Here is a 15,830-nt window from a genome sequence, read left to right as displayed (position 1 = left end):
TATGTATAGAGTCTTATGCATTTATTCTACATAGAATTATGCATATGACTCTATGCATAGAGTCTATTGCATAGTGTTATCCACAAAGTCTATACATAATCTTATGTATAAAGTGTATGCATGTAAGAATCTTATGTATAGAGCTTATGGCATAGTCTTAGGCATATATTCTATACATTAGAGTCTTATGCATAGGTTTTTCCATCATGGTTTCTATGCACGTAGAGAGTATTATGCATAAGAGTCTATACAATAGTATTATATATAGAGTATATTGTATAGTTTTATGCATAGAGACTCTATGCACATCATAGATAGTCTTATAATGCATAGGTCTTTCTGTCATGGTCTCTATGCATGTAAATAGTATTATAGATAGAGCCTGTTATATATTCTTATACATAAGCATATAGGTTTTTCCCTCATAGTCTCTATGTGTGCCACACTAAGAAAAGGCCACTATGAGTAAGAAAAAACACTTATAAGAGTATTTTGCATAGTATTATGTATAATACTATGTAAAGAGTGTTATCCATAGATCCTATGCATAGTCTTATGCGTAATGTGCAACGCATAGTCGTCGTATGCATAGTTCTATGCATCAGAGTCCTATGCATAGTCTTATGCATATGAGTATTTTGCATAGTTTCATGCATAAGAGTCTATGCATAACCCTTATACATATAGATCTATACTTTGACTTCTATGATCGTTTTCCTTTTTATATCCATGATTTCTAAAATGAAGCCTTGTATGCATGTATTGCTAATATATAATCTTATGTCTTTTCGCCCTAGATTTTTTATAATCTTCCTTGAGCTCTCTTTAGAAGATACCTCCACCAGCATGCTCTTTGCTATTGCACCCTAGATTTCTTAGAAAAACTTTGTTTCAAAATATGTTTTTGCATTAGATTCTTTTGCAATAGAGTATGCAAAAGAATCTTATGCGTTGAGTGTTTTGCAATACTATAATCTTATGTATAAGACTAGGGAGAGAGTCTTTAGCATAAGACTATACATAGACTTATGCATAAGATTCTATGTATAAGACTCTCTGCATAGTCTATGCATAAGACACTATGCATAGTCTTATGCATAAGACTCTATGCATAAGAGTCTATGCATAGGAATCTATGCATAGTCTTGTGCATAAGACTCTTTGCATAGTGTTATGCATCAACATCTTTAGCATAAGACTCTATTGCATGGTATTATGCATAAGACTTTGAATAAATCTATGCATATGATACTATTCTTCGACTCTATGATTATAATCCTTTTTATATCCATGATTTCAAAAATGTAGTCATCTATCCATGTATTGCTTATGTATTTTCTTATGTATTATGATTTTCTAAGATTTTATGATCTTCTTTGAGTTCTCTTCCTTTTTGGTAAGAGACTTCCACCAACATGCTCTTGATTGCTATTGCACACTATTGTGCTTGGGAAAACTTTGTATCAATTTTTTTTTCGAAATCTATGGACTTGCCACTTAGGCCATGGTGTAGTAATCCATGGGCTTACACACACAGGATTAGATCTAGGAATTCTTTTAGATGTTCTCTCTTCAGCGACGACGAGTAGGCTAGATCTTGGCAGACATAGCTGATTGTCCCACACTATAGACAGCTAGGAAACTGACATAGGCAGTGCATGTTGCAAGTCTTAGTAGAGTGGCAACAACTAGCATAGTGAAAATACTAGTGGTACTGGTGGTGGTGGTGGCGGTGCTAGTGGTAGTGGTGTTGATGAGAGGAGAAAGAGAGAGATGCACGATACAAATCTCCCAAAGTGTGTGGAAAGCACACTGAGGCTAGGTATATATAGGTGGACCTAAACAAAACCCTTTTAGGTTCGTGGGTTTAAGGAAAAGAGAAATTACAAGGAACAAAGAGCTCTCTTTAGTAGATCAGAGAAACTTAGGAGAATCTATACTATGAGGACGAGAAACTAAACTTAATTTTTCCTTAGTGAGTTTATTTTTGTTTTCTTTGACTGGATATAAAAGTAGAGCAAGCATAGGGAATATTTTAAAGAGGAAGTTTCTCTTGTGAAATGGAATTCATAATTGATTTGAAACACTGGTTGCGATTTGTGAAGCTTAACATTACTTTTTGTTAAGCAAGCAATGTATATTGAAGATAGTGAGGGATAAGTTCCATATCACTTTCAAGAATGCTTAGAAGGATGATCTCACCTTAAAAGTGGATTACCAATGTTTTCCTATCTATCTTCTCCTCATAGTTAAGGAAGATTCTACTCTCTTGTCTCATTTTATGTCCTTTAAATCATAGGATACTATATGTGCAAATGGACTAAATTTTCCTATGAAGGAATGAGATAATAAATAAAGACTCACCTTACTTTTTTCTCAATGATTTTATTTCTTTGAGTAGGAAAAAAATAGTGTGTGTATAGCGAAATCAAATTAATTACAAAGTTTATCTTCCTTGCATGGAGTTTCGTAATTGATTTGAAATGTTATAACGGTTAAGAGGCCTTGCAAGCTTGGTTGCGATCTCGGGGGATGCACTACTAAGAAACCTTATGTATCACATGCATTCAAGGGGTATTTAAAAAACCTCATTACCTGTGAGTTTTCATGACTAAAATGACCCCTTTCTCTTTATGGACTTACAGGTTTTTTTTCTTCTAAAATCGATTAGAAAAACCCTTTTTATAAATATTTTTCTGTAAATTTATCTTAAATTTTTGAATTAAAAAAACCCCTTCATTTGAACGCATGTGGTATACTTATATATTTTTAGGTGAACCCCTCGAGGTTGCGATTTGCCAAGTAAAACGTTACTTTTTGTTAAGCTGCTATCTCATGATGTTGGATCCACACTTACTAGAACTCGAGAGAGCACTCCATTTTAGCTATAGTGAGATGTTGGAACTTTCTCTAAATGTACACTTATCTACCTCTTTTTTGATGAAGAACTATATATATTTTTCATGAAAATGTACAAACTTCTAAGAATTAGTGACACATATCCTCTTTCATAAGAATATAGTATATAACTCTTGTTTGAGATCATATTGATATTTCTCCACATTAGCCAAGGTAAGGAGACTCACATTTTGTTCTCTTGCATCATAGATGATGAAATATTAGCTAGTGTGTGTTGGGATTAATGATAAGGAATGACCAAAGGAGTTCTTTCGACAATAGAACCAAAAAACTACTAAAGTGGCTTAAAGATATGAGAGGCTAGTAAGGAGGTTGTAAGTTCAATAAGGGAGTCATATAATACGATGACCTCACACAAGGGACAAGTAGGATAGAATTCAAAGCGTAGTTTTGTTTTATTGAACCCATGCATGCGTCCATTTGGCTTCATTGCTTATGTGCTCCACTATCGTTCAAAAATAAATACGTCACCGAGCATTCCCATTCTCCTTTTCATCTTCTTAGTTTTGTTTTATACAAGTTTAACTAGTCTTGAACACATGCATGCCTACAAATATTTGGCTTCCGTGTTTGTGTACTCTACTCTTCCTTCAAGAAAAAGTAGGCCTACAGTCTACTGAGCAGGCCTACAGTCTACTGAGCATTTTATTGGATGACAATTTGTAAGTTTAGTGATGTATTTATTTCGTGCTGTGATTTGTAAAAATTGGAGCTGTTGGGATGCATTGCTTTTGAAAATAAATAATACAGATGTTTGGTATAGCCAAAAAAAAAAGCAACGCGGAAGGCATGCATCATGCAAACAAGTGGTCTAGTAATAGAGGTCGAGATCAAAGGAGAGGACCCATCGGGCAGGGGCGACCCGCACGATCTCGACGAGGCGATTGGTGACGAGGCCGCGTGCAAGGAGGAAGTCGCCGGTGCCGCCAACGACGGTGAGTATGCGCACTTTCTGGGCCTCGTCGATCTGGCCCATGATGGTGAGGGTGCCCTTGTAGGTGCCGTCGTCGATGGTGGCCGTGAAGGTGTGGAAGAGCACGTAGCCTTTCTGGCTGTCCAGCACGTAGAAGCCCTGCGCCACCCCGGCCGACGCCGAGGTGTTGGAGGCGCCCAGCGTGAGGGGGGCCTCGAAGGTGGCCACCACGCCGAAGTTGAAGGGGTTGGAGAAGGTGCCCGGAGGGAGCGGACCATACACCGAGGTGAAGTAGGTGTTATTCACGATCGGGTTGTACACGGTGTTGTGGAGGTAGAATCTGTAGCGGGACGGCCCGGCCTTGATGTTCTTCTTGTGGCAAGAAGCTGGCGTGGCATTGAGGCTGATCAGCGCCAGTAACAGGCATGCTGCAAGGAGCAAGCGGCTGGGCATATTGCTGGTAGCTGCAGGGGGCATTTCAATACAGCGGAGGAGCGGTGATCACACAAAAGTACCTCGCTTGATCAAGCTGCAGGGAAATTATTAGGTGGGATATCTAAGACTCAGTTGGTGCTAACGTCCGGATGGGAGGAGCAGATGAGAACCTGACCTAATGAATGACCTGGTAACAAGCAGACCTAAGGCGGGATGATAGATCTGATGGAGCGGAGTAAGCTCCTATTTGTAATACACTAGTAAACGTCCCATCTTGCGGATTTTATGGGGTCAACGCCCCATTTTGTAGATATCGGCGCAGTTAACGGGCCGTGGGGGAGACTCTTGTTAAATAATAGACAAATGTGTTTGACAATTCGCTTGCAAAGGTCCTAAAGACTTGTTGCAATATCCCAATTAGGAGCAGGTCCCACACATAGAGAGTAAGGCATGGTAAAACCTACAGAAGTACAAATCAAAACAACCGTTAGTGTGACACATAGAGACCCCATGCCTTCTCCAAGATTTTGCACATAGTTTTACGTCTTCGACAATACACATTCTATTTCGAGGAGCTCAACGAACAAAACATGACCTTCTCTTTTGGTATCCCCCAGAAAGTTAGGCAATTATGTTATATATGTAACATAGAGCAACCCACCTTACTAACCATGAGAGCAAACCAAAATTTCTAGTATACTTTCTCTCCTTCCAAATGGATTTAAAAAACCCCTTGTATTGAACCCACATGCTACGCTTACATATTTATGAGTGAGCCCCCCAAGAAACTGCCAAGGTCTATGTTTAAAGACCCCCAATATTGATAAAGCTCCAATGAGTCTTGAAAAACAATATAAAATGTGGAATTGTATGGTACTTGCTAAAAAAGAATTATGAGTTATGCACAAAACAATGTCTGTAGAGATGGTTTGCGACACCACTCTTTGCACAATATAATATATAAGAACATGTGTGCGCACATAAATACAAAGTCCACTTAAAAAAGGGGACCAAGCACTAATAAAATATATGGCGCAAAGAGATAGAGAGATAAAGTGTGTCTTTTCATCCTGCCTCCTGCTAAATGAAGAAGGGGTGGGTGAGAGTGAGTGAGAGAGAGAGAGAGAGAGAGAGAGAGAGAGAGAGAGAGGAGCAGGTGCCTTATCGCCTCACTAAGGGCAACATCGCCCTTAGTGTGGTGGAGACCATCACTAAGGGAGACATAGCCCTTAGTGTGGGTGTCCACCCCACTATGGGTGACATCTCTCTTAGTGAGGGGGCCCTTCCCTCACTTAAGGCCACCGCCCACCACCCATGTCTCTCTCTCACGCACCCCCCCTCTGTGTGTGTGTGTGTCTCTCTCTCTCTCATAGAAATCCGCTCTCTTTATCTCTTATTGTTTTTTCCTCTCTTTTAAAAAAGGAGATGAGAGGGCCCAATGTAGAGAGAAAAGAAACAATTAAGAGAGAGAGAGAGAGAGAGAGAGAGAGATAATTAAAAGCGAGAGAGAGAATTGAATTGATTGTGAAATCTCACTATTAGAACTGATTATGCTTAGATCTCATAGAAATGATTATGAAATCTCACTATTAGAATTGATTATGCTTCGATCTCATAGAAATCATTAGTAGATTAATCAAGGTTACAAAAAAGGGATATATTTGATAATACGAGCTTGTAAGAAGAGCTCTATTTTTTCCCTGTCTAAGGTTGTGCGCTCTATCCTTGACAGCTGGGCATAGCGCTTCTCAAACTCTCTTAGCAACTATGTGGCAGAAATTCCAATTTTGGGTTTTGTAACCCACTCCAAGAAAGTTCGCTTGGTCACCCGCTCGGAATCCTCCATGAAATAATCATCCTTCAAAAAGCAAGCTTGAACTCCTCCCAGTTTCTGCCACCATGTGCTGCCTGTAATCCTCTTATGCGCTCTCTTATTTCGGGAACACATACCAGCTCAAAGCTTCGAACCATATCCTCCTCGGTCACCCTGTTTAGCTCCATTTCGTTTGTGTAATTGCGCAAGTTCTAAAGACTTGTTGCAATATCCCAATTAGGAGCAGGTCGCAAGGTCCAGTGGAGTGGAGTGGAGTGAGACACCACCACACATAGAGAGTAAGGCATGGTAAAACCTACAGAAGTACAAATCAAAACAACCGTTAGTGTGACACATAGAGACCCCATGCCTTCTCCAAGATTTTGCACATAGTTTTAAGTCTTCGATAATACACATTTTATTTCGAGGAGCTCAACGAACAAAACATGACCTTCTCTTTTGGTATCCCCCAGAAAGTTAGGCAATTATGTTATATATGTAACATAGAGCAACCCACCTTACTAACCATGAGAGCAAACCAAAATTTCTAGTATACTTTCTCTCCTTCCAAATGGATTTAAAAAACCCCTTGTATTGAACCCACATGCTACGCTTACATATTTATGAGTGAGCCCCCCAAGAAACTGCCATATTTATGAGTGAGCCCCCCATATTTATGAGTGAGCCCCCCAATATTGATAAAGCTCCAATGAGTCTTGAAAAACAATATAAAATGTGGAATTGTATGGTACTTGCTAAAAAAGAATTATGAGTTATGCACAAAACAATGTCTGTAGAGATGGTTTGTGACACCACTCTTTGCACAATATAATATATAAGAACATGTGTGCGCACATAAATACAAAGTCCACTTAAAAAAGGGGACCAAGCACTAATAAAATATATGGCGCAAAGAGATAGAGAGATAAAGTGTGTCTTTTCATCCTGCCTCCTGCTAAATGAAGAAGGGATGGGTGAGAGAGAGAGAGAGAGAGAGAGAGAGAGAGAGAGAGAGAGAGAGAGAGAGGAGCAGGTGCCTTATCGCCTCACTAAGGGCAACATCGCCCTTAGTGTGGTGGACACCATCACTAAGGGAGACATAGCCCTTAGTGTGGGTGTCCACCCCACTATGGGTGACATCTCTCTTAGTGAGGGGGCCCTTCCCTCACTTAAGGCCACCGCCCACCACCCATGTCTCTCTCTCACGCACCCCCCCTCTGTGTGTGTGTGTGTCTCTCTCTTTCTCATAGAAATCCGCTCTCTTTATCTCTTATTGTTTTTTCCTCTCTTTTAAAAAAGGGGATGAGAGGGCCCAATGTAGAGAGAAAAGAAACAATTAAGAGAGAGAGAGAGAGAGAGAGAGAGAGAGAGAGAGAGAGAGAGATAATTAAAAGCGAGAGAGAGAATTGAATTGATTGTGAAATCTCACTATTAGAACTGATTATGCTTAGATCTCATAGAAATGATTATGAAATCTCACTATTAGAATTGATTATGCTTCGATCTCATAGAAATGATTAGTAGATTAATCAAGGTTACGAAAAAGGGATATATTTGATAATACGAGAAGAAAAAAGTATTACAAAAAATAAGATGTTATTATATAAAATTTCTATATATTAAATAGAATAGCTAGTTATTCAAAATAATGATTTTAAGCATAACAATGTGATCATTACGTATAAATTATATGTATTCATGAAAATTAAAGATAGTTAGAAAAGTATATATTAATGAGAGTTAGTTATGCAAGATTTATTATAAATATAATTCTTGAAAATAGATTTTAGATATAATACATTAATGACACTATTTATAATGATTGAAGAATGTTTTTTTGTTTGTCAAAAATAATATTTTTTTAATGAACATATCTTAAAATTAAGTCTAATATGCTTAGATTTAGTGCTTAAAATTCGAATTCGTTTTCATTAGTTTGTTGTGTATTTGTGAATTGATTTTGTGAGCTATAGTGCTTGACAAATAGAGATCTTTTTCCTTCTTACCTTCTTTTGGCCTATTTTTTTCTTCATTGACATGGAGAACACAACTTTTCACATTTTTATAGGAGGTTTGGAGAACGATCCTATTGTTAGAACTATGCAGGGACGTTTTTATATTACTAAACCTGATGATATTGAATTGATTATGGAATCTCACTATTAGAATTGATTATGCTTAGATCTCATAGAAATGTTTATTAGATTAATCAAGGTTATGAAAAAAATGGATATATTTGATAATACGGAAAGAAAAAAGTATTACAAAAAAGGAGATGTTATTATATAAAATTTAAATATTAAATAGAATAGATAGTTATTCAAAATAATGATTTAATCATAGCAACGTGATCATTATGTAAAAATTATTTGTATTCATGAAAATTAAAATTAGTTACAAAAGTAATTAATAATGAGATTTACTTATGCAAGTAATTATTATTAAATATAATTCTTGAAAATGGATTTTAGATTTCATACATTAATGACACTATTTATAATGATTGAAGAATGTTTTTTTATTTGCTAAAAATAATATTTTATAAAACAAATAAATATATTTAAAATTTAATTCTAATATGTTTAGATTTAGTGTTTAAAATTCAAATTCATTTTCGTTAGTTTGTTGTGTGTTTGTGAGTTGATTTTGTGAGCTATCATTGACATGGAGAACATAACTTTTCACATTTTTGTAGAAGGTTTGGGGAATAATCCTATTGTTAGAGCTGGGCAAGGACGTTTTTATATTACTAAACCTAATAATTTTGGATGGAATGCGATTTACCCTCATTCTGGATTGAAGGTTTTTGCAATAAAACCACAAGATGATGCTGTAGATCATCTTATATCTATCCAGGAAGCTATACCAACTGGAGAGGAACCATGTTATATATTTGATACAGGTATAATAACTGAATACCTGGTTGTTCCAATAATAGGAGAGTCAAGCAACACTACTACAAGCACACCAACTGAATAGCTGATTATATATTTGATAACGATATAACATCTGAATACCTGGTTGTTCCAATAATAGGAGAGTCAAGCAACACTACAGCAAGCACACCAACTGAATATCTGGTTATATATTTGATAAAGATATAACAACTGCATACCTAGTTGTTCCAATAATAGGAGAGTCAAGCAACACTATATCAAGCGCACCAAAGTAAGTCATTACTGATCTTACAATGGAAGATTCTCCCATAGGTAGACCACTTCAAAAGAGTGTGGTTAAATACTTATTGTCTGAGGAATCTCATGCAGGTGTTCTTCGCTCGTAGAATGTTATTAGGAAGCACACATATTCGCAAAACTAGTCTTTTGTTGTGAAAAGTGGTTGGAGTGTACAACTTTGATTATTATCAGTTAATCTTTTGTTATAGGATGTGGACGACACTCCTTTGTCGCACATTCCAACCACCAATCTAGTAGAAACAAAACATGCAAGTTGGTTAGCAAGAGAGGGCTTCAAGCGAACCATCTCTTTATATGATGCTGCTATTTCATATCTCGCTGATTTCCTCTTGCAATCCACAAAGAAGCATGAATTCATGCAAGTTAATATCACATCAAAAACCCAAAGTTATAAATCTTGAGGAAGATAACTCATCACATCGTCCAGAGTATGCCACCACAGAGAACCAACCACGCAAAAAGCACGGTAGGAGATTAACCTTCCCACCCACTATTTGGTCAATGTCTTACTCTTCTGTAGGATCAAGATTATCTATTTGCTCCCCTTCGTTGGATGTACTTGGATCTCTATCAAAACTTGAAGACCTTTATTCCACATGCTCTTGAATCTATCCCTCAGGCCTAGTATCCATAGCTACTACAGTAATCGCAATTGGCTCTTGGATTCAACATCAAACTCTATCATTTAGGTCTTCAGTTTTGACAATATCAACTCTATCATTATGTTTTCCTTCAAAAAAATATTTTCTACGAGAAGAAACTTAGACTACAAATAAACATCTTGGATCCTTCAGATTTGCTTTAAAGATGACTCGCTTCACAATGCTCTGGTAGCATAAAGGTGTCTTTCTTTGGTGGTCAATCCATGTTCCACGAGCTACTGAAGCTTACTACACATCTCCGTCTATAAAAAAATTTACTTGCATTTGGGGAGGGAAATCCTAGAATGATTATCTTAGTAATCTCCCCGGTTTAACAACCTACAATCTCACAAACAAATGATTGATTGTTGGCATCAATCCAATTATTATTATTTTTTTTACTAGAATTGGGAAACTGCTGCAATCATGATTGACGTGGATAGGAATATACTCGAGACTGGGATTTTCGAGATGTACCACTCAGTCACCCCTACCGAAGTTGTCTCTCTCATCCAGTAAAAGAAAAAGGAGATAGAGAAAGATTTTATTTGAGTAGTTTTATGCTTTACTCGTACCCGCTTTCTATATACCCTTCCCTCTATCTTACAAGTCTCTTGCGTATATTGGTGTTCCTGACCATCCACTCTTGCTTAATCCTGAAAATGTGACTATTCCTTGTTCCCGCCTCAAGCCTCGATGTAGACCTGGGGTAAAGCGGTGTCTACCGCTCGGATATACTTTTACGCCCGTACATGGGGAATGGGACTCGACCCAATAACTGCGAAATGTTGTTCGATCTCACCCAAATGACTATTTAGTTTATCGATCAATGAAGATTTCTCTCTCTCTTCTTTTTTTAAAAAAGTATCTACTCCGATTCCTACTTGTCGAATCACACGTAGGGATATGGACAAGATGCATAAAGCCAAGGGTATTTCGTAACTGATAGATTGTACGATTACCTGTTGGACTTTCAAAAATTTATAAATTAGTTTAACCGATTTGGAGCTATTAGAGCCGGATCTACCCTTGGAGGTACATGGGGTCGAAGCAATAACAATATTCTTACGAATATGAGAATTACTGCGCCCATTACCAATACTCCTCAATATTGGGCAAAGTAAGAATCTGGGATCAGCTTCTAGTCTATGATATGAGCGATGAACATTCAATTCATGAATATCTTGAATCAATATTGTACAGGGAGACACCTCTCTCGCTATTGCAAAAATGAGATTTAATCGGTGCATGCTCTCTTTCGGGATGAAATTTCCATGTACATTATTGAAATATGATCGATTGTATAGCAACTTCCTTAGTGGTAGCCTCATCAATGGAAAGTAGGAATTGGATGCTACATCCCTAATAACGGAAGATCATCTACTTTCTATGGGACCTACTACTGAAATTCCTTTAGATGGTAATAATCGTGATTAGAGTGAGATAGGTATGTCATGACATGGCATATTCAGAATGCCTCTTCGTCTCAAATTTTCTTTTGCTATATATTACTTCCACTCAAAAATGTCAGCTGTGTGACCATAGTGTACCATATTTATGATACTACAAGCACACCAACAATTAGTTTTCAAGGTGATGCATGATAAATACACGTTCCTATTTTTTTAATGAGATAGTAATCAAGGAGATGGATCACTTACATGCCAATCGTAGCCTTTTGTAGGCTCCTCTCACTCCTCATTAGTGATCACTTCACCATTATTTCATGCTAGTGTTATTGTTAAATCTCGGGGGGTCACTATATGTAGAATACCCCTATCGCGTGCGTTCAAGGCCTATATTTTAAATCCCTTATCTGTGAATTTTTTTATCCATATAATATCCCCTTTTCTTTATGAATCTGTAAAATTTTTTGAAAAAATTTTAAATCATACCCTTATGTAAATATATTTATGTAAGTTTCATAAATTTAAAATATGCTTCTGTTGAACGCACGTGATATTTACATTTTTTTGTGAGTGACCCCCCCGAGTGTTAAATCAAGCCATCAACTTGAAGGAAAGGAAGGTAAGTTGTGCAAGCTCCCGATGGTATGGTATGTTTCTTGTTGTTTGACGACTCCTAAAATTTTTATAGGTAATAATCCGCTGTGCCCTCACCTACTCATTCGTTGAATTCATTTAACAATAGAATTTGAGTTCAAGATGAAAAATTTACTAATCTTGTCTCGAGTGTTGTCCATCGCCCTTATAAGCCCATTTTCTTGTGGCACTTCCCTAAATACTCTCTCATCTTCTTCATGGCTTCAAAATCGAGGCATCTTTGGGTCAAATGAACTAAGAAACTTTGTTATATAAACAAGAGATTCTTGTACAAGCCATCCTTTAACCATACTACCCCGTGGATGAGCTCATTAACAAACAGATCCCTTTAGAGTTTTCATGAACCTATCTAGAAAAAACATCCAATGACTATGGATAGTCCCTACATCTGTAACCTCGTCGATGACATGAACTAAGAGGTGCATCTAAATGGTCAATTTTCTTGTTAGTAGAAACTTTTTGACCATGCACATGGCCTCCAACAAAGAAGTTTAGATGAGATGATCTCTCCTTATTTCCTTTGTGGAGATCCAATGCATGAAGGTGCTAACCTTGTAAATGGTGGCTCTGATGTCTTCAATAAGGTATCCCTTTATTACAATTGGAAGAACGAATTGTAGAAATTTGTGCCAAACATGGGACTTTAAGCCATTGAGCTCATCATTATTTGTAAATGCACCTTTTAGGCAATGCATACATCCAGTGGGGTGTGAAACTCTAAAATGGTCCTCTTTGCTTGTTTTTCCTCCGATTTACTTTAGACCCATGATGTTTTAGGTAACACCATCTTCCCATTAGGTCATCTTTGTGGCCATAAATCTTCCATATGTCCAATGATATTTAGATAATCCCTTTGGCCCTTGCTTTCTTTAGTCTCACTTATGGTTTCCAAAGCACATTAGCTAGATTCATGAATATGTGCATTGGGCCTAGTAAATGATTGATTAGAAGATCACTCTAATTAGCAAATTTGTAGAAAATGGAGAGCATCTTCATCCCTAGGGGGAAAATTTTACATTATCCATGCTTTCTTCCATCACATGTCTTTAAGCTAGGAGGTGGTCAGCCTAGATTTCCCTTTTACAATTCGTGATTTAACAGGGAGATAATGCACATGACCCTCGAAGAATATCTTTTGGAGTGATGTAGAGTAAGAAGCATCCAATTGAGGTCCACATACTGGGCATGCATTGTATCCATGTGATGCTCCCACTCAATAATCACAATAAAATTCAAGAAAAATAGAATTTTGCACAATCTTATTTGAGGTAGTAAGAGAACAATTCTTTATATATCAAGAAATCTTACAATAATATAATATGACGCACTCTTGAAGGAAAGAGTTTGAACTACCTGACCACCACTCTCATGAAAATCTCGCACTCACACTCACACTCTCACTATCAATTTGTTCTTCGATTTTCTGTGTATTCCTCTTGTTCATGACCCCAAAAGCTAAAAGTAGCCCTTTTGGAGCTTTCTCAATCCATGTGCCATATTTTTGGCGATGCCCTTTTTTGGAAAAAGTCTGTTCGGGAAGCTTTCCTCATATGCGATCATCATTCCCATGAGATTACCTCTTTTTTTTTACACTGGGAAAACATCCCTTTTCTGTGGTGCGTCATTCGTGCCTCGATGATCCCATGAGGATGCTCAATAGCTCATCTTGAATATTCCATCCTCCTCTTCGAATTTGGATATCTTCGTTTGAGGTTAAATCTTTATTCTTGACCTCCATTTAGGACCTGCAATGTCTTGACACGAAAATCTAGGCACATTTTTAGCACAAAACCACTTAAAACGTGCTTTGGAGTCACCAAATGGATATGAAATAATGTGAGTCACAAAGGATTCACTTAAGAAAACTTCTGTGTACAAAATAGAAAAACTCTCTCATACAAAACTTCACCTAATTCCACATTTAACCTAGTCAAAAATCACTCACAAAAATGACCCTAGAAATGACGAAAACCAAAAAAATTCTTGCAACACAAAATTTTGTTAAAACATGTTAGGTGTCCTAACAAAACATTCTACACACTTTCTACAACAAAAATTTATGAAAAATATTTATACGAAATTATGAAGTGTCACAATCCAGATATAGTGAATCCTAAAAAACATTTTAAATCAACACAAAAGGAGATTAGAGAAATTAAACTTTCTAGCTCACAAGTTTAATTAATTATCTTTACCAAGGAACTTGTTGAAGCATGTACTAAAGCTTACCAGAGCATTCTCCGTAGCTCTGCCAATCATGTAAAGTCTACATAAGTATTCCTTGTATAATTATAACTCTTTGCTTATAGCACTTGGACATATAGTGAACTTGAATTCCATCCCAAAGTATTCAAAGCTCCTCTACCAATGGGGCTACGCATACATCCACGTTCTTTGCTTTGTACTTTCCTTGGACTATTAATGATACTAAGAGATGCCCCTTATTTATTGCCAAACATGGTGGAAGGTTATAATTCACAAGGGAGAGAGGCCATGTGCCTCACGATGAAATTAGTAAACCAAATGGATCCACACCATCCATTGCTAGTCCAAGATAAATGTTACGAGGCTCTTCTTTGAAAATAGGCCTCAATGTGTCTCCATGCAAGAGAATCGGCGGACATGCATGACATTGTCTATGGATCTATTAGACCAATTCCATGTCATTAAACTTGCTATAGATTTGCACCTGAACATGCTATTTTTCCTTGGTATGATAGGTAAGTGTCTCAAAACTTTTGCAGGAACCTTTTGCTCCTGAACATCTTGCCTGTATCTAAGCGCCCCAAAACTTGGACATTCTTAACAATGTGTGTATTCATGTTGGTAAAGGATATAATCATTGGGACAAGCATGGATACAATCGTAGTCCATGCCCATTTCACTTAACAATCGATTAGCCCCCGCACGAGAGCCTAGCATCTCATTTCCCTCCGGTAAGATTTTACCCTTTAATAACTTGCCAAGATGAAACATGTATTCTTAATCAACACCATGTACATTATAAAGACTAAAAAATTACATCATATGCATGTCATACACACCTAAATATTTCTGAGATGCTTGAATAAAACCACCCAAATATCGATTGCAAGTTCAACATAAACAAGCATATGTGTAATTTGGATATTTGACCTAAAGGATAAAGTGGTATATGTGCAAGGTTATGCAGTTCGTCTTCTTCATGGTTTGTATCTCGACACTTTATTGTGCTATTGTCCTTAACACCATGATCCTTAGGTCCATAGCCCGTTAAATTTGTAAATGCATCCAACATCTCATGTATTGTAGCCACTTCTAACGTGTCCTCTCGTTATTGAGGTGATCGAATGGGTTCTTGAGGAATATTGCCCTATAAATTTTGCTTTGTTCGGTGTCCTATCCTAAACATAGTATCTAGTAGTGTCCTGTTGGGCTAGATTTCCATGTAGTTAACCTAATAATCAACATTACTAGGGTCTTCATGTGAGCAAAAACGTAGATTTTGTAGCACCAAATATATACCGTACACATGTACACGATTGTTTCAAATTCTTCGTTTTCGAGTGATGTGAAACTTATGTGTGCACGAGAACTTTCTTCTCTCTTTAAGATAGACAGATGCTTCAATGTAGAAGAGCATCATGTTGTCATCGTTTAGTTGTGCCATGTCTAACAAATTGGCAGTTGTCACCACATCAATGTTTTGTGGCTCCACATCACCATTTTTTTTTTAGCATCACATTGTCATTCTTTCGTGTTGCCATGTCACCTAAGGTTTTAGTTATCAATACCCTGATAGTGTCAGCCTGCTGTGGTGCATCATGCTATCAATTTTGGGTCCTACACATGTTGTTTAGGATATTTTTG

At 37.2% G+C, this 15,830-nt stretch overlaps 1 protein-coding gene across 1 annotated transcript; it reads right to left on the bottom strand.

The window, feature by feature from the left end:
* Positions 1-3,578: 3,578 nt before the first annotated feature.
* On the bottom strand, positions 3,579-4,508 carry LOC147609036 (disease resistance response protein 206-like). The gene has a single exon (XM_086788492.1). It carries the CDS (start codon positions 4,307-4,309, stop codon positions 3,731-3,733), a length of 579 nt encoding a protein of 192 aa, XP_086644618.1. The 5' UTR covers positions 4,310-4,508; the 3' UTR covers positions 3,579-3,730.
* Between the last annotated feature and the right edge of the window lie 11,322 nt (positions 4,509-15,830).

Source organism: Cibotium barometz, chromosome 52, assembly GCF_041138505.1.
Source record: "Cibotium barometz isolate CiBa-2024 chromosome 52, ASM4113850v1, whole genome shotgun sequence".
Classification (NCBI taxonomy): Eukaryota; Viridiplantae; Streptophyta; class Polypodiopsida; order Cyatheales; family Cibotiaceae; genus Cibotium; species Cibotium barometz.
The sequence above is the reverse complement of the archived record's forward strand: the minus strand, read 5'-3'. Positions and strand labels throughout refer to the sequence as shown.

Excerpts from the sequence above, each read along its gene's own strand:
- LOC147609036 (XM_086788492.1), bottom strand. The coding sequence starts at position 4,309 with ATGCCCCCTGCAGCTACCAGCAATATGCCCAGCCGCTTGCTCCTTGCA.